The sequence below is a fragment of the Salmo trutta genome, chromosome 31, assembly GCF_901001165.1.
Source record: "Salmo trutta chromosome 31, fSalTru1.1, whole genome shotgun sequence".
Classification (NCBI taxonomy): Eukaryota; Metazoa; Chordata; class Actinopteri; order Salmoniformes; family Salmonidae; genus Salmo; species Salmo trutta.
Genome location: NC_042987.1, coordinates 29,783,437 through 29,806,736, shown reverse-complemented (window position 1 = coordinate 29,806,736; position 23,300 = coordinate 29,783,437). Strand labels below are relative to the sequence as shown.

The window sequence follows — 23,300 nt, the reverse complement described above, 5'->3', positions numbered from 1 at the left end:
CTAGGGTCAGGAGATATTCCTGACCCTGCGCGATCTACACATTATGGTACAGTAGTTATAGAACAAGATCGAAAAATGCACCACAATAGTATTTTATAGCCCATTTTTCATTTTAATGGAATGTCATGTTCACATGCCATCTCACATATTTTGGCAACTACAAGAGAACTAGTTTTATACTTTATGAATTTACATTATGTCTCTGTCATATTTCTTCTGTGATGGTATAGTGGCCATGATGTAACCACATACACTGAGCTCTTTCCATGGCAGACTGACCATGTGAATCCAGGTGAAAGCTATGATCGCTTATTGATGTAACTTGTTAAATCGACTTCAATCAGTGTAGATGAAGGGGAAGAGACAACCTCTTAAGGATCCAACCCTTTTTTTCAATTTTCGCCTAAAATGACATACCCAAATCTAACTGCCTGTAGCTCATGGACCTGAAGCAAAGATATGCATATTCTTGATACCATTTGAAAGGAAACACTATGAAGTTTGTGGAAATGAGAAATGAATGTAGGAGAATATAACACAATAGATTTGGTAAAAGATAATACAAAGATTTATTTTTATTTTTTACCATCATCTTTGAAATGCAAGTGAAAGGCCATAATGTATTATTCCAACCCAGGCGCAATTTAGATTTTGGCCACTAGATGCGAAGTTTTAGACTGATCCAATGATCCATTGCATATTTGTTCAAAATGTTGTATCAAGACTGCCCAAATGTGCCTAATTGGTTAATTAATACATTTTCAAGTTCATAATTGTGCACTCTCCTCAAACAATCGCATGGTATTCTTTCACTGTAATAGCTACTGTTAATTGAACAGTGCAGTTAGATTAACAAGAATTTAAGCTTTCTGCCAATATCAGATATGTCTATGTCCTGGGAAATTATTTTGTTACTTACAACCTCATGCGAATAACATTAGCCTACATTAGCTCAACCGTCCCGTGGGGTGGACACCAATCCCACAGAGGTTAAAGAAAGATTTTTAACCCTTGAGACAATTGAGACATGGATTGTGTATGTGTGCCATTCAGAGGGTGAATGGGTAAGACAAAATGTTTAAGTGCCTTTGAATGGTTTATGGTAGTTGGTGCCAGGCACACCGGTTTGCGTCAAGAACTGCAACGCTACTGGGTTTTTCACGCTCAACAGTTTCCCGTGTGTATCAAGAATGGTCCACCACCCAAAGGACATCCAGACAACTTGACGCAACTGTGGGAAGCATTGGAGTCAACATGGGCCAACATCCCTGTGGAACGCTCTCGACACCTTGTAGACTCCATGCAACTCAATATGAGGAAGGTGTTCCTAATGTTTGGTGTACTCAGTGTATTTTCCCTGTACATAGGCCTTTGCTATTCAAGAGTGGTTGTCAGTCCACATGTACTATCCTTTAGAAAATATATGTCTTACAGTTTTTCTATTTCCACCCTCTCCGAGGACCAATTGTCATCTCCAGAAGGCCTCGAAAATACTCATTTTATTAACCTGTAAATCCCTGGTTCTGTCTAGAGGGTTACAACAAATAATTGAGATGAAGCCAACCAGACCATAGATTTGTCATACCGCATAAACAATCTATGATGTTGATGTGGCCCAGTCCTAACTGACCTAAGAATAACCACAGCCTCTATTTTAAATGATTGCTAATGTTACCCAAACAAAAATTAGACACAATTACACAGCAATAAAAATAACCCCACCCCATTGCATCCTATATGCGTGCAAAGAATACCAGATCTGTGGGCTGGCTTAGAGACAGATTTGTAAAAGAGACGGCTGGACCAGGGATTCGCCTAGAACACCTCAGGATAAGCTGGACCTGTCCTGAAGGGACCAATCAGATTAGGGCTAGAGACACCTGCTTCTTCATGTCACGCTGGTCTGGTCTGCTGTGAACTGTTTGTTCTTTTGTACCACTAAAGAGCATGTTCCACCCTCCTTTCGTAGTTTTAGAACTGTCTTTCTTCATTACATTTTAGTCATTTATCAGACGCTGTAATGCAATGCTACTGGCGGCAGGGAAGTCAGGCGCAGGAAAGCGGAAACTGATTTACAACGGTTGTGTTTAATAACCATAAACCACCGTCAACAGAATAATACAATCAATGGGTCAAACAAAACCCAGTAACTACCAGCATACCGTGCACAAGCACTACAACAAACAATTACGGACAAGGACATGGGGGGGAACAGAGGGTTAAATACACAACATGTAATTGATGGAATTGGAACCAGGTGTGATGGAAGACAAGACAAAATCAATGGAAAATGAAAAGTGGATCGGCGATGGTTAGAAGGTCGGTGACGTCGACCGCCAAACGCCGCCCGAACAAGGAGAGGGACCAACTTCGGCGGAAGTCGTGATAGACGCTCTTATCCAGAGCGACTTACAGTTAGTGAATTCATCTTAAAATAGCTAGTTGGGACAACCACATATCTCAGTAATAGTAAGTACATTTTTCCTCAGTAAATCAGCAAAGTAAGTGCTGCATATAATACTGAAACAAATTAATGTGCATTCACATATGTTGTAAGATATTCATCCAGCTCATCAGTTCTGGCCACACCAAGTTTCACCATTACTGCAGCTTGGTGCATGGATGAGTTTTTGTTTTAAAATGCATGTCAGTTTGGTCAAACACGGGTGATAACTGTGATTTTCAGATCAGAGCAGCTCTGCAGAGGCCCTTGAAGAGTGACTCACTCTTGCTCAAATGTCATCGTATCAGCTTTCACATCACATTTAAGACGGCCAAAACAAAAATTGCAGTAGTATCATTTCTAGCAAACAACATTCCATTTTACACTGCGTGCACAATTATTAGGCAAGTGAGTATTCTGATCTTATCATTGTTTCTATTCACATTTTCGAACTCCAACCCATATAAACTTGAACGCTTACTGGATTTAATCATTTTCAGGTGATATGTATTTGTGTAATGAGGGAGGGTGTGGCGAAAGTGAATAACACCTTATATCAAGGTGTGCATAATTATTAGGCAGCCTCATTACCTCAGGTAAAATGGGCCAAAAAAGAAATTTAACTGACACTGAAAAGCCAAAAATGTAAAATGCCTTTCAGACGAATGCGACACTCTTTAAATAGCTAAACTATTGAGGTGTGACCACCGGATATTCAAATGTTTTGTTGCGAATAGTCAACTGGGGTGCAAAAAACGCATGGGGAAGAAAAGGCGCAAATTAACTGCAAAAGACTTGAGAAGAATTAAACGTCAAACTACCAGGAACCCATTATCATCCAGTGCCACCGTATTCCAGAACTGCAACCTACCTGGAGTGTTCAGAAGTACAAGGTGTCAAGTGCTCAGAGACACGGCCAAGGTCAAGAAGACTGAAACAAGACCACCACTGAATAAGATTCACAAGTTGAAGCGTCAAGATTGGGCAAAGAAATACCTGAAGACAGATTTTTCAAAGGTTTTATGGACAGATGAAATGAAAGTGACTCTTGATCGACCAAATGGATGGACCTGTGGCTGGATCAGTAATGGACACAGAGCACCACTTTGAGTCAGGTGCCAGCAAGGTGAAGGAGGGGTGCTGGTATGGGCTGCTATCATTGAGGATGAGGTAGTTGGACCTTTTCGGGTTGAAGATGGACTGAAACTCAACTCCCAAACCTACTGCCAGTTTCTGGAAGATTCTTTCGTCAAACAGTGGTACAGGAAGAAGTCCTCAGCATTCTAGAAGGCCATGATCTTTATGCAGGACAATGCTCCATCACATGCATCCAAGGACTCCACTGCTTGGCTAGCCAGCAAGGGCCTCAAAGATGCCTGAATAATGACCTGGCCCCCTTCCTCACCTGACTTAAATCCTATTGAGAACTTGTGGGCCCTTCTCAAACGTGAGATTTACAGTGATGGAAGACAATACACCTTTTTGAACAGCATTTGGGAGGCTGTGGTTGCTGCTTCAGCGAAAATTGATCGTGAACAGATCAAGAAACTGACAGACTCCATGGATGGAAGGCTCATGGCAGTTATTGAAAATAAGGGTGGCTATATTGGTCACTGAATATTTTTGAAAGGCCAAAATGTTATAGAATTGTCATTTTGTGTTACTTATCTTTTACACTTACTCTAAAAATTTAGAATAAACAAGTGAGTTGAGAGAAATTATTTTTGTAATTTAGTTGCCTAATAATTCTGCACACTAATAGTTGCCTAATAATTGTGCACACTAATATATTTCCCTGAGAAAAACAAAACTCACTTTTCCTTTGTTAAACATTCAGGTTTGAGGTTCAATAACATTTTGGATTGACTGAGAGCATTGTGTTTGTTCAACAATAAAATGAATCCCGAGGAACACAATTTGCCTAATAATTGTGCACGCAGTGTAGATACTTTTTGGGGGGAAAGGAAAGGGCAGACGAATATAAAGGTGCAGCATTGTATTTTACTCTCAAAATCACAGGGTCACTCCAGTGACCAAACCAGGACGAAATGTCCATATTGCACACGGAGGCACTACTTTTCAACGAGGACCATAAATTGAGGGTAGCCTAACAGTGTCGTCACACCCTCTAGGAACAGCTCTCTCTATTTATAATGTAAGTCAAAGGCTTATTGGAGACGCTCGCTGAAACTGGAGAGCAGACATGGACTGGCATCAAAAATCTGACATGACAGGGTCAATAAGAAATGGGTGTTGTTGAGTTCAGAGGAAAGTACATGATAGCATGTGCAGTGTACTTTGTAAACAAATTAATATTTCATATATTTAAGCATTTCACTGTACTGTGACAATAAAACTTGAACTATCAACACTGTGACATGAATAAACTGTTGTATCATATATCATTTTCACAAACACTTCAAAATGTTGATGCAGATATTGTGGATCCATATGTTGAGTGGCCCAAATGGTTATAAATTAATATTCTCTTTGATGCTTATCAATACATTTTGGAGACTTCCTAAGATCGCTGATCGTGGACTACAAGGAATGGAGGGCCGAGCACGCCCCCATCAAAATGACGGAGCTGTAGTGAAGCTGTTCGAGAGCTTCAAGTTCATTGGTGTCCACATCACTAAGGAATTATCATGGTCCACACACACCAACACAGTTGGGAAGAAGGCATGACAACGCCTCTTCCCCCTCAGGAGGCTGAAAAGGTTTGGCATGGGTCCTCAGATCCTCAAAAAGTTCTACAGCTGCACCATTGAGAGCATTTTGACTGGCTGCATCACCGCCTGGTATGGCAACGGATCGGCATCTGACCACAAGGCGCTACAGACGGTAGTGTGTACATTCCAGTACATCACTGGGGCCGAGCTTCCTGCCATCCAGGAACTCTATACCAGACGGTGTCAGAAGAAGCCCCTAAAAATGGTCATAGACTCCAGCCACTCAAGTCATAGACTGTTTTATCTGCTACAGCACTGCAACCTGTGCGGATGCACAATGTCTGGAACCGACAGGACCCTGAACAGGTTCTATCCCCAAGTCATAAGACTGTTAAATAGATAATTAAATAGTTAAGCAAATATCTATCCGGACTATCTGCATTGACCCTTTTTGCACTAACTCTTTGACTCATTACATGCACTGATGCTACTGTTTATTATCCTGTTGCCTAGTCACTTTATCCCTACCTACTGTATATGTACATATCTACTTCAACTACCTCGTACCCCTGCACATTGACACGGCACTGGTACCCTGTGTATATCGCCAAGTCATCTTTACTCATTGTGTATTTATTCCTGGTGTTATTATTTTTCTATTATTTCTGTATTTTTCTCTTTGCATTGATGGGAAAGGCCCGTATGTAAGCATTTCACTGGGAGTCTACACCTGTTTACGAAGCATGTGACAAATAAAATTGCATTTGATTTAAAGTAGTGTCACCGTTTCCATGCATCCATTTAAAATGTATATTTGCTGCCATCTAGTGAAACAAAGATGTGAAATCAAATCAAAGTTTATTGGTCGTGTACATAGTTTACAGTAGCAGGTGTTATAGCGGGTGCGGTCAAATGTCAAACAATTAAAATGTAAGGGGGAAAAAATACAAATAGGACAAGAAATCAAGAAATCGAGAATGGCGGGACAAATCTGATTACAGTTTTTTTTAATCGCTTTGGTACTATTTTCACAAGTATGTGGTAATGTTACAATTCTTAGCACAAAACTCAAAACATCATCAAAAAGGCAGTTTTTTCAAAACTTTAAGCACATTTTCAATTGACTAAATACAACACACAAAACCACACAGTAACTTTTTCACCAAACCTAATCAGTGTTTCATCTATAAATATCTTTCATATAAAGTAATTGCCTTTCACAATGCAATGCTCACAATACTTTTCATGTGATTCTCTTCTCATTTGTTTAAAAATGTTTGACCACCACTTAATCCAACTGTGCTTTATGGTTAACCACTTAACCATTTGGTAAACCTAGAGATTTTAAACTGGTTTGTCTACTATATATGGATTTAGAGATAAAAATGTTTAAAAATGTTTGTTTGTAAAGTTTAAACATCAAAATGACATGTATGATACATGATAACCATACATAATGTATATTGACTTCAAGTGTCCTGTGTAAGAATTTCCACAATATGGTGTCAATGAATAGGATCAGTGATTCCACCTGTGGAGCATCTCAGTGAAGGTCTGTGAGGGAGACACCGGTGCTGCATTCCCTAGTGGGAAAGTGTAAGGGAATTTCCCTTCTGACCAAAAAAGGCGACGTGGACCAGACCAGACTTCTACTGAGAGCCGCCTGGGGGAAGATACCCGATCTGTGAACCTCTGAGGGACGTCTTCTGAATTTCAGTAAGTCAATTTTAAATGAATTTGTATAAAAAAATACTAATAATGAAATCAAGGCGAGTAATGAATAAAATGGTACCCATAGCCTTATAGAGAGAAGACTATTCACTAGTTTTATGAGAAAACTAAAGCGAAGGCTTAACGGTACCATGGAAAGTCCCACTAACAGCTGTCTGTAGGCATTTATAAGAAATGTCTATGTGGTCTGCAGCCACTACAACATAACATGAGGTACACTACCGGTCGAAAGTTTTAGAACACCTACTCATTCAAGGGTTTTTCTTTTCTTTCTACATTGTATAATAATAGTGAATACATCAAAACTATGAAATAACACATATGGGATCATGTAGTAACAAGAAATGTGTTAAACAAATCAAAATATATTTTATATTTGAGATTCTTCAAATATCCACCCTTTGCCTTGATGACAGCTTTGCACACTCTTGGCATTCTCTCAACCAGCTTCATGAGGTAGTCACCTGGAATGCATTTCAATTAACAGGTGTGCCTTCTTAAAAGTGAATTTATGGAATTTCTTTCCTTCTTAACACATTTGAGCCAATCAGTTGTGTTTGTCAGAGGAGAACTGGAGAAATGTAAGAGACAAAAAGAGAAGAGAGACTGTAGAAATACAAGACGCAAATTAAGGAGCGCAAGCAGCAGGAAGAACGTCAGTAAAAAAGTAGCCGAGATGAAGAAGATGAAACAAGCAGCAGTGATGACAGCAATGAGGGAAAAAAACAGAAAAGATACGAGAAAGAAGACCTCCCCGGGAATGTATCTGATAATACGTTGCTCCATCCCCAATGGTGGTGGTAGCATGTTGGAAATGGATAGACTGTGGGATGTTGATGAAATTAAGGCAATAGTGGGTGATGTCACTGACCCAGCAAAAGATGCTGTAAAGTTTGAAGAAGAGGTAAAAACAATCATCTCCCTGTACAACCCACCACCAGAGAAATGTAAGAAATACTCTGCCGCTGTTTAAAATTTAAATGGAAGGACTATAAACATGTGGGATCACTATGTATTAGTGGCTAATCGTGGTGACCAGCTGGATGCAGTGTTTACCGCTATAAAGGCTGCTTTCCCTAAACATACAGACTGGCAGAACCATATCCTCTACCGATGGATAACGTATTAATGTTATACATCAGCTCCCACAGAACTGGAAAACTCAGCTCCCACCAGTTTAATATCCACATTTAAATCGTAATAGCACTAGTTTCAATCCATTTATTATCCAAATTTTAGTCATTTGTGTTACAGCTTAATATGTCACATCTCACAATCAAACAACTTTCAAATCTGCTTTCACTTGATACTATTCACAAACACACTCAGTAATCTCCTCATTGCCCCATGTGCATCTTCAACGGTTCTCTTGTCGTCACTTGCTATGCACCATATGTATCATCAATTATTATCTTGCCACTACTTGCTACACATATAAATAACACCTATATTCAAAAATACACAACCGGTCAAATGTTTTAGAACACCTACTCATTCAAGGGTTTTTACTTTATTTTTACTACTGTTGGCTGCTTTTCCTTCACTCTGTGGTCCAACTCATCCCAAACCATCTCAATTTGGTTGAGGTCAGGGGATTGTGGAGGCCTGGTCATCTGATGCAGCACTACATCGCTCTCCTTCTTGGTAAAATAGCCCTTACACAGCCTGGAGGCGTGTTGGGTCATTGTCCTGTTGAAAAACAAATGATAGTCCCACTAAGCCCAAATCAGACGGGATGGCGTATCGTGAAGCATTTATTTGGCCTGCAATTTCTGAGGTTGGTAACTCTAATGAACTTGTCCTCTGCAGCAGAGGTAACTCTGGGTCTTTCTTTCCTGTGGCGGTCCTCATGAGAGCCAATTTCATCATAGTGCTTGATGGTTTTTGCAACTGCAGTTGAAGAAACATTCAAAGTTCTTGAAATTTTCCGTATGGACTGATCTTCGTGTCTTAAAGTAATGATGGACTGTCGTTTCTCTTTGCTTCTTTGAGCTGTTCTTGCCATAATATGGACTTGGTCTTTTACCAAATAGGGCTATCTTCTGTATACCCCCCTACCTTGTCACAGAAGTTCTCTAGTGCTTATTTTTCACTCTCTCTCTTCCTTTCATGTTGTTTTTGCTGGTAGCGTTCTATCTTTGATCACATCTTTTGATTACACATTGGATAGATATGGAAATTATAGATTTTCTGTAAATTGTTGTGTATTGCCTAATGTGAAAAGTAACTTACAGTAACTTACAGTACTGCAGCATATTACTTTCAGCTCTTCTAAGGGCGATTTGAAATGTGTATCTTGCATTGTTTGCCATTTGGATTAACTGGTAGTTAAAATGACCAAATTTAAAGATATCATTATGTTGTGTTTTGGTGATTAAACCAATGTTCTCATTACATTTCACAAACCTATATTTTGAATCAATGGTTGTGGTGAGATGTTTACAATCCCAATGAATGCACAATGACAAGTTCTGGATGAAAGACTGGCTCTGTGACCAGTGTGACCAGTTCAGTTTTGTACTAAGAGTTGTGAAAGTGTACCACTCAGCAAACCGTTTGTTCGCAGCTTAGCTGATTAACGCACAACTCCGTTCTCGCAAGACAAGTTCTCAATACTCATCTCTGCCTCAATATACGGAGTTGAGCGTTCCTCAGCTACAAACTTTGTTCGCTGTGTAGGAACTAAAGTGGAGCTATCTCCGGAACTAAAGTGTTACATTTTTGTTCCCTGATTGGTTACAATTAATAACCGGACCAAACAGTTTAGCAGTCACGCATTACGTTTTTCAAACATTATTTTGTTTTAGTTATATTTAGTAGCTATCTAGCTTAGTTCTTAACAACTCACTGAAATAGCACACTTCGTTTGTAAGAGGCACGACTGATATTTTTTTCCGATAAGAAGAACATTTATATTTAGGCTAGAAACTTGAGGCTGACTTAGCAGAGCCGGATAAATGAATCTTGCTAGCTAACGTTAGCTAGCCTGGCAAGCTGTGTTTAGCTATAGCTACGTCGCTGTCAAAATGATCATTGAGTGAAGATTATTAATGGACAGATTATACCTCATCAATTTGTGGATAAAATATACATATGTTATATTCTGATATTCAGGAAGGAAGCTATTTAGTACAGCATATCCCAAAAAAATGGCAGTAGCTAGCTAATGTAGTGAATGACTTAACGTACATATTCACTATATCATATTAATGTATAGCTATGCAATCTTTTAAGTGTCACATGCTAACAACAGGTGTATTTCACAGGTCTTCTACCCTAGAGAAATCCTGATTGCCAAGCCATGATTCAGGTAGAGGCAGGAGTCTACATCGGGGCAGCATCTGACCTGAAAGATGCCCAGGACCTGACCAGTGCTGGCATCACCCACATACTCACAGTGGACTCAGAGCAGCCAGCTTCACCTGCTGGGTCATTTAGGATGAAGTATGTCTATTCCCTGGATGAGTCCTCCACAGACCTACTCAGCCACCTCGATGACTGCATTCGCTTCATATGTGATGCTTGCGAGGCATCAAAATCTGTCCTTGTGCATTGGTGCGTGAAGCCTATCAAAACCTGAGTTATTTAATGCATATCATGATGATAGCCTCACATGCATTTGACATGCAATGCTATGTTTGTGTTTTAGCCACGTAGGCCAAAGTCGGAGTGCGGCGGTGGTGACTGCTTACTTGATGAAATGTCATAAAATGAACTTCGGCGATGCCTATGCCAAACTCCAGCAACTTAAACCTGATGTAAAGTAAGCAAAAAAATGCTGTGATTTTATTATACCATTTAACTGCAGGGTCTGTATTGTTCATGTTTATTAGGGACACTACTTAAAGGAAGTACTGTTATCTTGGTCAACTATGTCCATTGGAAAATGTATTTAATTCATGTTTAGGATGAATGAGGGGTTTGTGGACCAGTTAGCACTATATGAGTCATTGGGTTGTGAAGTAGATGTCACCAGCCCCCAGTACAAGCAGTACAGACTCCAGAAACTCACAGAGAAATACCCAGGTATGTCCTGCTGCTTTCCTCACCTCTTCATCCTTTCTGTTATTTACATTTAGGAGACACACATTTTTCACCTAGTTGATTCAGGGAATCGAACCAGCACCTATTTGGTTACTGCCCAACATTCTTAACTGCTAGGCTAACCTGCCACCTTTTTTTTGCTTTCTTCCTGTTTCAGGACTGCTGTAGTTTATTTGACTGTACCAGGGGACATTGCTCTGTTTAACCTAATTGAAACATTCATCCATATGAATTGAATTGCTGCCAGCTCTGTTTTGTAGAGATCCTCTTAAGACCGTTTATCCTTGACACAGAGCTTCAGAATGTCCCAAAGGAGTTGTTTGCAGTGGACCCTTACCTAAGCACCTGTTCTGAGGTGGTATACAGATGTAAAAAGTGTCGGTAAGGGAACTGAATGAGTGAATAAATGAAGAATACACACACCCTACAGTTTCAGATGCTGAACAGACTGAACTGAGAGTGAAAAATAAAGGCTGTCAGCAAGCAACACAAATGTTCTTCATGTTCACCCTCTGGTGTTACCCCCTCTGTCTTCCCCTCTAGACGGACGCTGTTCCGCGCTTCCAGTATCCTCAGTCACACTATTGGCAATGGACCGACTGCGTTTGCCTATAAGAAGATGAGTAACCTACCGAGTGGGGACCAGACCCAGTGTACCTCCTACTTCACTGAGCCTGTCCAGTGGATGGAACAGGCCTTGTTAGGGGTGATGGATGGACAGGTAAAAATGACAATTCGCTTTCAGATGGAATAGTCGTGCTTAGTTAATGCTGGCATGGAGTATTCTGACATTTTGTTCAGTTTAAGTCAGTTTTAGTCACATTGTTCAGTGTAAAATGAGAATGCATATTTATCTTGGCACAATATAACAGACTTACTGAAGCGGCTCTACTATATTTAGCAGATCAATTAATAAACAGAATTCAAACTGAATGATAGGTTTGTGGGGATGAAAACCTACAAACGAAACTCCTCGATGACCACATTTGAGAATAATTACCTTTGCATTTACTTGTTATATTCAGTGTCTTCTAAGTATTAACAAAAAAAGTCTTTTAAAAAAAATTTTTTTTTAGATCTTGTGCCCAAAGTGTAGCTCCAAGCTGGGCTCGTTCAGCTGGTGTGGGGAGCAGTGTTCCTGTGGTCGATGGGTGACTCCAGCCTTCCAGATGCATAAAAACAGAGTGGATGAAATCAAACACATCAGTATAGCCACACTCAAATCATGAAAATGTAAAAATGGTTCATATCTGTAATAAATTTCTCAGAATAGCTGTCTCCATCTTTCCCTGTCTGCCGTTGATGGTTCATAAATATTGTAGGTTACCTAGACTATTTCTACTACTTGCATATTAATTGAATGAGTAGCCTGAGGGCAATTCCACGGGAACAGTGACACTGAGACTCAGATTTGTCACTTTAAAATGTATGTCAAACAAAAACCAATGATTGCAAAGTTAAACAAATCATAGAACTCTATGCACGAGGACTACGTTTAACAATTTCCACTGAACATTTTACATAAACATATTTACTTGAAAAACAGTTCAGATGCAGAGTTTGGTAACAGAATGACGGTTTGTGTCATCATTCTGTTACTGAACTTTGCATCTTCAAGTAGTTGTATTTTTGTAAGATTTTCTGTGGAAATTGTTGAAAGTAGTCCTTGTGAGTAGAGTTGTATGGTTTATTTAACTATGCAATCATTGTTTTTTGTTCAACATTTAAAATGACATCTGAGTCTGTCTCTGTGGAATTGCCCCTAACAAGATGGTATTTATTTTTCTATATTATATGCAACTGAAGCAGATTGCACAAACTTTTGATGAGTGTTTGTTTTTTTGCGTTGCTCGTAACTTGTTTTGTACATAATGTTGCTGCTACCGTCTCCTATGACCGAAAAGAGCTTCTAAACAGCAGCACCGGGATTGCTCACCTCAAACTGGATGAAGAGTTTTTCTTCAATGAGTCGGACGTGAGGGCTATGCTGTTGACACCCGACCAGGCCCCGGCCCCGTGATTCTCTGGAGAAGGAAACTGAGATTTCAAGGAAAAAGATCAGGGTGCCTTGTGAGGTTATAAGTGCTCGTTCGGCTCAGCTCACCAAAAACTGCCGGCTCTTTTGGCTCCCAAACAGTTCTTTAAAAAAAATATGTTTTGTAGTTTTTCAAGTCAAACAGTTTGCGATAGTTTGACTATGATTGGTGTTAAAACAATTAAATTAAATTAAATCATACTCTACCTTAACCACAATTTATTTAAAAATGCATGGGTCTATTACAAAAAAGAATACTATTAAACATTTGTATTTAAAGTATAACGTTTTAATGTATATTAACAAAGTGCATAGACATCTAACCATTCAAAACGAATACAATCTGAACAGCATAATAGAATATTGCACTATATCAAAGAAAAATAAATAATTTGCAAAACTGCAGCATCCCACAAATTTAAATACATTTAAAAAAGGAAGCTATTACACATGTGAACTTAAAGTACATTGCTCAAAAAAATAAAGGGAACACTTAAACAACACAATGTAACTCCAAGTCAATCACACTTCTGTGAAATCAAACTGTCCACTTAGGAAGCAACACTGATTGACAATACATTTCACATGCTGTTGTGCAAATGAATAGACAACAGGTGGAAATTATAAGCAATTAGCAAGACACCCCCAATAAAGGAGTGGTTCTGCAGGTGGTGACCACAGACCACTTCTCAGTTCCTATGCTTCCTGGCGGATGTTTTGGTTACTTTTGAATGCTGGCGGTGCTTTCACTCTAGTGGTAGCATGAGACGGAGTCTACAACCCACACAAGTGGCTCAGGTATTGCAGCTCATCCAGGATGGCACATCAATGCGAGCCGTGGCAAGAAGGTTTGCTGTGTCTGTCAGCGTAGTGTCCAGAGCATGGAGGCGCTACCAGAAGACAGGCCAGTACATCAGGAGACGTGGAGGAGGCCGTAGGAGGGCAACAACCCAGCAGCAGGACCGCTACCTCCACCTTTGTGCAAGGAGGAGCACTGCCAGAGCCCTGCAAAATGACCTCCAGCAGGCCACAAATGTGCATGTGTCTGCTCAAACGGTCAGAAACAGACTCCATGAGGGTGGTATGAGGGCCCGACGTCCACAGGTGGGGGTTGTGCTTACAGCCCAACACCGTGCAGGACGTTTGGCATTTGCCAGAGAACACCAAGATTGGCAAATTCGCCACTGGCGCCCTGTGCTCTTCACAGATGAAAGCAGGTTTACACTGAGCACATGTGACAGACGTGACAGAGTCTGGAGACGCCGTGGAGAACGTTCTGCTGCCTGCAACATCCTCCAGCATGACCGGTTTGGCGGTGGGTCAGTCATGGTGTGGGGTTGCATTTCTTTGGGGGGCCGCACAGCCCGCCATGTGCTCGCCAGAGGTAGCCTGACTGCCATTAGGTACCGAGATGAGATCCTCAGACCCTTTGTGAGACCATATGCTGGTGTGGTTGGCCCTGGGTTCCTCCTAATGCAAGACAATGCTAGACCTCATGTGGCTGGAGTGTGTCAGCAGTTCCTGCAAGAGGAAGGCATTGATGCTATGGACTGGCCCGCCCGTTCCCCAGACCTGAATCCAATTGAGCACATCTGGGACATCATGTCTCGCTCCATCCACCAACGCCACGTTGCACCACAGACTGTCCAGGAGTTGGCGGATGCTTTAGTCCAGGTCTGGGAGGAGATCCCTCAGGAGACCATCCGCCACCTCATCAGGAGCATGCCCAGGCGTTGTAGGGAGGTCATACAGGCACGTGGAGGCCACACACACTACTGAGCCTCATTTTGACTTGTTTTAAGGACATTACATCAAAGTTGGATCAGCCTGTAGTGTGGTTTTCCACTTTAATTTTGAGTGTGACTCCAAATCCAGACCTCCATGGGTTGATAAATTGGATTTCCATTGATTATTTTTGTGTGATTTTGTTGTCAGCACATTCAACTATGTAAAGAAAAAAGTATTTAATAAGATTATTTCATTCATTCAGATCTAGGACGTGTTATTTTAGTGTTCCCTTTATTTTTTTGAGCAGTGTATAACTTTTTAATGTATATAAACAAAGTGGATATGAATGTAATAATTCAAAACGAATACAATCTGAACAACATAATACTAGAATATTGCACCATATCAAAGAAAAATAAATAACAATGTGCAAAACTGCAGCATTCCACTTAAAACATTAAACTGGTCCCTCTTTTCTCTTTCTTCTTTGTTGCCAGGTTATAACCAGCAGCACACAGCAATGCTGACCATATTTTGCTTTTATGACAGATTTGCATTCAGAAATGCAAGCTGCCTCACTTTCGAGGGGCTGATGCAGTTTCTTCTCTCAGTAATTATTTGTCCCGTTTTTCGAGAAGACTCTCTCAGAGGGAACGGATGTGGCCGCTATGCAGAGTCTCCGTGCCATAACTTTAGTAAGCCGTGGGTAGACCGAGGCCTTGTTCTTCCACCAGCTCAGAGGATCTGCAGATCTTTGGAGGGGCTCCTCCAAATAGGATCGGACCTCCATTATGGCATCTGCTGAGGGATTCCTTCGTGCTGCATCCCCAGATGCTCTCTCGTCAAACAGCATCCAAAAGGCAGACGTTTGTGGCACTACTGCTGGTGCTTCTGTTCCATCTGATCCCTCTTCTTCCTGTTGCCCTGGTGCCTGAGCCAGCTGACTGCTGGGGCTGTCCCTCCCTGCTGCTGAGGTTATTCTTTGAAGAGCCTCATCAATCTCTCTGGCATCACGGAAGGCTAACTTCTTAAACCTGGGGTCAAGTGCAGCGGTTTCTGATAGCACGTGATTATATTCCATTCTATGGAACTTTCTGTCCATTGATGAACATGGGGTGTCCATCAACTCTGTCACAAATGTGGTGACATTTGCTTCTCTCTGGTGGCTGGCTGGGATTCGCTGCAGACCCGTACACAGGAGTATCATTTTTGAGGCTGTCACATAGCTGAAAAGCGAGAAAAGTAACTTATTAGTTCAGGTTCATGTTTTGTCTACAGATACTACATTCTCATCTACTGCTCATATACATATATAATACTGGCCAAATAATGATGTAGTAATAACTGCTTACCTGTACCTCTCTCCACTGATCTCCACAGTGACCTGCTCAAAGGGTTCCAGGACTCTGCACACCTCCTCCACCACCTCCCATTCCTCTGGGTCAGAGCATCAACAGGTGCATTGACAATGGCCAGGGTAGAGATGATGGAATCCTTTGACTCAAGAAACCGCTCAACAAATAAAATGTTGAATTCCACCTTGTAGTGCAGTCTTGTTTAGGCCTCAGCTCAGGCATCCCCATCTGCGTTGTGTAGACTTTAGTTTTTCAGCACCTACTGTGCTCCTGTGGAAGTATTCCACAGCTGCTTTCACTTTGTCCACAGTGGGCTTCATCACCTTCAGAGCATCTCTTACAATCAGGTTGATTGTGTGGGCAAGACATGGATGATGGGTCCATTTTAACATTTTCATGGATTTGGTTAAGTTAGCAGCATTGCCGCTAACACAACAGACCACTTTTCCATCTATTTGCCATTCTCTGGCCACTCTCAACAGTTCCTCTGCCAAGTTCTCTCAGGTGTTTCTGTCGCTGAACTCAAAGCAGTCCAGAAGACAGCTAGACATCAACAAAAATCTTAAATGAAGTTGCATGTAACCGACATGTAAGTGGTTACCCTTGATGACTAGCAGTCACTGCTGGACATCAAGGGTAACCACTTCTTACATGTCGGCACCAGTGACTCGGTCTATAAAAAAGTGGTCAGATGAAGCATATGCTAAACTACAGGACTGTTTTGCTAGCACAGACTGGAATATGTTCCGGGATTCTTCCAATGGCATTGAGGAGTACACCATATCAGTCACTGGCTTTATCAATAAGTGCATCGAGGACGTCGTCCCCACAGTGACTGTACGTACATACCCCAACCAGAAGCCATAGATTACAGGCAACATTCGCACTGAGGTAAACGGTAGAGCTGCCGCTTTCAAGGAGCGGGACTCTAACCCGGAAGCTTATAAGAAATACCGCTATGCCCTCTGACAAACCATCAAACAGGCAAAGCGTCAATACAGGACTAAGATCGAATCGTACTACACTGGCGCCAATGCTCGTCGGATGTGGCAGGGCTTGCAAACTATTACAGACTACAAAGGGAAGCACAGCCTAGATTGGCCAGTGACACGAGCCTACCAGACGAGCTAAATAACTTCTATGCTCACTTCGAGTTAGGTAACACTGAAACATGCTTGAGAGCATCAGCTGTTCTGGACAACTGTGTGATCAGGCTCCCCGCAGCGGATGTGAGTAAGACCTTCAAACAGGTCAACATTCACAAGGCCGCTGGGCCAGACGGATTACCTGGACGTGTACTCCGATCATGCGCTGACCAACTGGCAAGTGTCTTCACTGACATTTTCAACCTTTCCCTGTCTGAGTCTGTAATACCAACATGTTTCAAGCAGACCACCATAGTCCCTGTGCCCAAGAACACTAAGGTAACCTGCCTAAATGACTACCGACACGTAGCACTCACGTCTGTAGCCAGGAAATGCTTTAAAAGGCTGGTCATGGCTCACATCAACACCATTTTCCCAGAAACCCTAGACCCACTCATATTTGCATACCGCACCAACTGATCCACAGATGATGCAATCTCTATTGCACTCCTCACTGACGTTTCCCACCTGGACAAAAGGAACACCTATGTGAGAATGCTATTCATTGACTACAGCTCAGAGGTCAACACCATAGTGCCCTCAAAGCTCATCACTAAGCTAAGGACCCTGGGACTAAACACTTCCCTCTGCAACTGGATCCTGGACTTCCTGACGGGGCGCCCCCAGGTGGTAAGGGTAGGTAACAACACATCCACCACGCTAATCCTCATCACTGGGGCCCCTCAGGGGGGCGTGCTCAGTCCCCTCCTGTACTCCCTGTTCACTCATGACTGCACGGCCAGACACAACTCCAACACCATCCATTAAATTTGCTGATGACACAACAGTGGTAGGCCTGATCACCGACAACAATGAGACAGCCTATAGGGAGGAGGTCAGAGACCTGACCATGTGGTGCAAGGACAAAAACCTCTCCCTCAACGTGATCAAGACAAAGGAGATGATTGTGGACTACAGGAAAAAGAGGACCGAGCACGCCCCCATTCTCAACGACGGGGCTGTATTGGAGAGCTTCAAGTTCCTTGGCGTCCACATCAACAACAAACTAACATGGCCCAAGCACACCAAGACAGTCATGAAGAGGGCACAACAAAACCTATTCCCCCTCAGGAGACTGAAAAGATTTGGCATGGGTCATCAGATCCTCAAAAGATTTTACAGCTGTATCATCGAGAGCGTCCTGACGGGTTGCATCACTGCCTGGTATGGCAACTGCTCGGCCTCCGACCGTCAAAGACTCCAGCCACCCTAGTCATAGACTTGTTCTCTCTGCTACCGCACGTATGTGACAAATAACACTTGATTTGAAATAGGTATCTCTCTTTCAGAATAGCTTTCTCTATATTTCTGTCTGTCTTACCAGTATTTCTACTGCTCACATTATTCAATGGAATGATTATTATTATTATTTTATGCCCCCCATATCATAATGCATTGGCATTTTGAAGAAGCAGATCTCCAGACATGTACTGTAGATGTTTGCCTCAGTGTGCGGCTACTAGTTCAAATAACCTTTATCACTAGCAGGCTAGACCGGCTGGGAACTGTCATGTTTTGTAAATGTCCCATCGCGGGTTCCGTACTAATTAGCAGGACGTGTATTTATTTATTTATGGTACCTATAGTGGAGAGTTGACGGCAAACTAGGAAATGTGAACACTCTTTGTTGTGACTCTTTTGACAATTTCTAACATTAGAAATGGCAGAGTTACGGTTGGATTTAGGCAGTCATCTACAATATGGGCTATTTGACAGCGATTTAGCCGATATTTGCATTGATCATGATGGCGAATGGGGTAAGTGCGATTCTCATTACATTATAATAGCTGTGTTGTAAACACAACGTGCAACTTCATTGACTGTCTGGATATAATGAATATACTTTACGTTATTGAATATAACATACGTTTTAATGCTCAGGCGCAGCAGTACTTGTTTTGACTGAGTGGAAATAAGCAACTTTCCCCCTTACTGTATTTTTTAATGTATTGAAGCTACTTTGGAAACTCACTGGTCTCTTGCAACATTTTTACAGGCGTAATGTATTAGAATAGATACGTTGGATTCTTTCACTGATCTGTTCCCGCTTGCAACATTGTTACAGACATCAACCTGTTTAAAGAACTTGAAAACCTAAGTGATGCAGAAGAACTGCTTCAAGAATTTGAGTTCACACCACCTGATGAAACAACACTGCAACAAGAGGTATTACACCACATTACCCCTCCATGTAATGCTATGTGTTATTATCCTACTAGGCTACATCTACAATTATTGGTAGTAGTAGTTGCCTAACCTACAATCAGTCTTAGTGACTGAAAGTGACAGCTAACAGACTGCATGTTTCTCAGGTGAATGACATTAATCTGTTACAATGGAGATCCTTCGCCAGTGGAGATACTGACGGTTGCTGCACAGGTAAAAATCGGCAGGATTGCATCACTTTCAGTTTAACTATAATAGCCAAGCCAAGGCAAAGTAGGCTGAGTGTAGCCAACCATGAGAACCCCTACTGGAACCCTGTGTCTTCCTGGTAATAGATTCAAATCTCATACAGGAAACACACACCCACACTGTAAAGGGGATTTTCCGGTGAACAGAAAGGAGAGCATTTGTTGATAATATAAATAAAACAATATATCCGGTTTAAAGTAAGATTTCAGAGAGAACACATCCAGAGCCGAAGCAAAGAAAATGTCTCTGAGAAGGCCCTTATATATTAATCACACTGCACCAAATATTCTGTAAACACCAACCTGAGAGGCTTGTAGGAAGTCACAATATAGGCTGCTACAGAATCACACAGTGTCACAGATGCAGGTAACTGCCTAAATAAATGAAACACCTGAGTAAATGAGGGATACAAAGTATATTGAAGGAAGGTGTGGTTCCTGAGTTAATTAAGCAATTAACATCCCATCGTGCATAAAAATGCCCAGTTGCCCGTTATTTTGGCTACCAGACTAGAAGTAGAGATCTCAGTGACTTTTTAAGATGCGTCTCAAAGGAGCATAGGGGGTTTAAAGGGTGTGTGTGTGGCTCAATCACCAGATCTCAACCCAACTGAACACTTATGGGAGACTCTGGAGTGGCACCTGAGACAGCATTTTCCACCACCAACAAAATACCAAATTATGGAATTTCTCATGAAAGAATGGCGTCACATCCCTCCAGTAGAGTTCCAGACACTTGTAGAATCTAGGCGAAGGCGCATTGAAGCTGTTCTGGTTGCTCGTGGTGACCCAACGCCCTATTAAGACACGTTATCTTACCTGTACATTATGAGTGTGTCCTCAAATCCAGTCTGGCATCAAACTTTAACCATAACATTCAACACTGGCAGACATTTAATACTGGCAGTTAAACAGGAACTTCAGTACTTGCAACAGATAATTATAGAAAACTACTTAAATAAATATGATACTTAGACATACATTTTAAAGTCACAGTTAACCCTGTGTTGTTCACTGAGTAGTATCCGGTACCACACATCAACAACCTTTTTGTGGGTTTAGCTGGGGTCAAAAGTTCAGGAAATTGACCTCTGCCAAGCCTATTTGCGGATGCATGTGGATGAAAAGTCAATGGAGCTGCTGACCGCTGTGACACACAGTGGGCTCTCCAGGTTCTGTCGTCTACCGTTTGGAATCTCAAGTGCACCAGCACTGTTCCAGAGGATGATAGATCAGATCTTGAGTGGATTTCTAGGAACGCATACTGGGATTCCGTCACTTGCTGCAAGCAGAATGCAAAGGTGGGCTTTGTTGTTGTCAGCACACACCTAGGACATCAAGTACCGCAAGTCTGCACTGCAGAACTGCACAGCAATGCAGATGAACTTTCCAGGTTACCACTACCTGTGGTCAAGCCAGAGTCACACCAAGTGGACATCTTCTATTTCAGACAAGTGGAAAACACACCAGTCACTTCAACACAAGTGCGGAGAAACACCAGAAATGACCTGGGGTTACCTGAAGTGATGGACATTATTATCAAAGTTAAAGTTGCAGGAGATGCTACGGAACTGAAACCTTACCTTTCCAAGACAACTGAGCTGTCAGTACAGTGGACATCTGCTGTGGCGGAGGAGAGTTATCATTCCGCCATCGCTGTGGAAACCAGTGTTGCATTAGCTACACTCAGGTCATTGTGGTTTGCATGAAGGAAATCGCACAAAGCTACTTCTGGTGGCCTGGATTGGATGGAAGCATTGAGGTGAAAGCGAAAATATGTTCCTCATGTCAGAAGGTTCGCGAGGTACCTTAACTTGCACCTCTTCATCCGTAAGATTGGCCGGAGGAGGCGTGGCAATGCATACACATAGAATTCGCAGGTTCATTCGAAGACTATGTTTCTGGTGGACGTGGCTGCTCATAGCAAGTGGCCAGAGGTTGCAATCATGAGATGTATTTTTTTTCTTCTATTTTTTACTTTCTCCCCAATTTCGTGATATACGGTCTTGTCCCATCGCTGCAACTCCTGTACAGACTCGGGAGAGGCGAAGCTCGAGAGCCATGCGTCCTCCACTGCTTCTTGCCACATTGCTCGCTTAACCCGGAAACAAGCTGCACCAATGCATCGGAGGAAACACAGTACAACTGGCGACCAAAGTCAGCGTGCATGCACCCGGCCCGCCACAAGGAGTCGCTAGAGGGCGATGGGACAAGGACATCCTGGCCAGCAAAACTCTTCCCTAACAATTGTGAGCTGCCTCATGTGTCTCCCGGTCGCGGCCGGCTGCTACATAGCCTGGGATCGAAACCGGGTCTGTAGTGATGCCTCTAGCACTGCGATGCAGTGCCTTATACCGCTGCACCACTCGGGAGGCCCACCATCATGAGATCTACTAGGGCAGAGAAGACAATCGAGAAGCTTGGAGAAGTGTTTAGATGGTTCGGATCGCCACTCCAACTCGTTAGCGACAACGGACCGCAGCTCCTGTCCCAAGAAATGGCCACGTTCCCACAGGTGAATGGCGAACTCATCAGATCCACACCGTAACATCCATCAACTAACGGGCTGGCGAAGAGATTCATACAGACCATGGAAACATGCCTTAAAAGCATCTCAAGGTCAAGGGACACTGCACCAATGCTTGCACAGCATCCTGCTATCCTACAGGAACACATTGCACTGCATCGCTACTCATGAGCTTTGACCTCCTCAAGCCTCAAAACGTCGACAGGAGAGTCGAGTCAAATATTGTGAACTGAAAGGAAATGACAGAGCCTCAATCCTGGAGAACTGTCTTAGTTAAATGATAATGCCCGAGAAGCCGGTGTTTGGAGGATATATTGGCACGGTTGGCCTCGGGCCGGCAAAATGTGCCAATATATCCTCCAAACACTGGCTTCTTGGACATTATCATTTTTATACAACTGGTTACCAACATATTCAAATAACGATTGACATATTTTCATTAAAAACATTATTTTGATGAATTTATTCATACTATTTCATCCTTAGCTAGGAACTACCTCAACGGACCAAAGTGAATTATTGCTACAATCATTGCTCAGACTGGTCCTGTGGCCTACACTGTCCAACGGCAGAGAACGTCTGGAAAAGGCACACAGGGTAACGGTCGTCGTATATATTGGACCAAGGCGCAGCGGGTTGAGTGCTCATATGAACTTTTATTAGAACACTTACAAAAACAAAACAAGAAAAACGAACGAACGAACAGTATTGCAGGCTAACACAGCAGTGAAAAAACAACTTCCCACAAAACCCATTACAAAAACACCCCTCTATATAGGACCTTCAATCAGAGGCAACGAGGAACAGCTGCCTCCAATTGAAGGTCCATCCAGTAACCCTAAACATAGAACTAAAAAGACTAGACCAGAACATAGAAATATACTAACATAGAACATAACCAAAAACCCCGGAACACTCTAAACAAACACCCCTCTACCTAAATACATAGCCCAACAAATCCCGAAACACTCTAAACAAATACCCCCTGCCACGTCCTGACCAAACTATAATAACAAATAACCCCTTTACTGGTCAGGACGTGACAGTACCCCCCCCCCAAAGATACAGACCGCGGATGCACCTCACACAAAAAATAAACACAAAAATAAACCCCCCAACTAGAGGGAGGGAAGGGAGGGTGGCTACCGTCACTGACGGTTCCCGTGCTACATCCCCCCCTCCCCAATCCTCCTACTGTGGAGATGG

General features: G+C 42.2%; 2 protein-coding genes across 9 annotated transcripts in view; both read left to right on the top strand.

Annotated features, from left to right (window-relative positions):
* The first annotated feature begins 9,590 nt into the window (after window positions 1–9,590).
* Window positions 9,591–12,170, top strand: LOC115169905 (dual specificity protein phosphatase 12). Of its 2 annotated transcripts, none has more exons than XM_029726016.1 (7): window positions 9,591–9,714; window positions 10,113–10,401; window positions 10,496–10,609; window positions 10,754–10,872; window positions 11,184–11,271; window positions 11,434–11,611; window positions 11,967–12,170. In XM_029726016.1, the coding sequence occupies exons 2-7, from the start codon at window positions 10,148–10,150 to the stop codon at window positions 12,117–12,119; spliced, it is 906 nt and encodes a 301-aa protein (XP_029581876.1). In that variant the 5' UTR covers window positions 9,591–9,714; window positions 10,113–10,147; the 3' UTR covers window positions 12,120–12,170. The 2 variants fall into 2 exon arrangements, with proteins under 2 accessions (XP_029581876.1, XP_029581875.1); XM_029726015.1 differs by having other exon boundaries at window positions 9,591–9,721.
* Window positions 12,171–18,613: 6,443 nt separating this feature from the next.
* Window positions 18,614–23,300, top strand: part of LOC115169904 (cyclic AMP-dependent transcription factor ATF-6 alpha) — a 56,272-nt gene continuing 51,585 nt past the window's right edge. For 2 of the 7 annotated variants that reach the window (XM_029726011.1, XM_029726010.1), the window contains exons 1-3: window positions 18,615–18,910; window positions 19,219–19,319; window positions 19,466–19,532. In XM_029726011.1, the coding sequence (XP_029581871.1) occupies window positions 18,814–18,910; window positions 19,219–19,319; window positions 19,466–19,532 (265 nt within the window). In that variant the 5' untranslated portion in view covers window positions 18,615–18,813. Of the gene's footprint in view, window positions 18,911–19,218; window positions 19,320–19,465; window positions 19,533–23,300 lie in introns of all 7 variants that reach the window. The other 5 variants (XM_029726009.1, XM_029726007.1, XM_029726008.1 and 2 more) reach the window with 5 other exon arrangements.

Coding starts and splice junctions, on each gene's coding strand:
- LOC115169905 (XM_029726016.1), top strand. CDS start 10,148: ATGATTCAGGTAGAGGCAGGAGTCTACATCGGGGCAGCATCTGACCTG. Junction 10,610..10,753: donor CAACTTAAACCTGATGTAAA/GTAAGCAAAAAA, acceptor ATTCATGTTTAG/GATGAATGAGGGGTTTGTGG. Junction 11,272..11,433: donor TACAGATGTAAAAAGTGTCG/GTAAGGGAACTG, acceptor CTTCCCCTCTAG/ACGGACGCTGTTCCGCGCTT.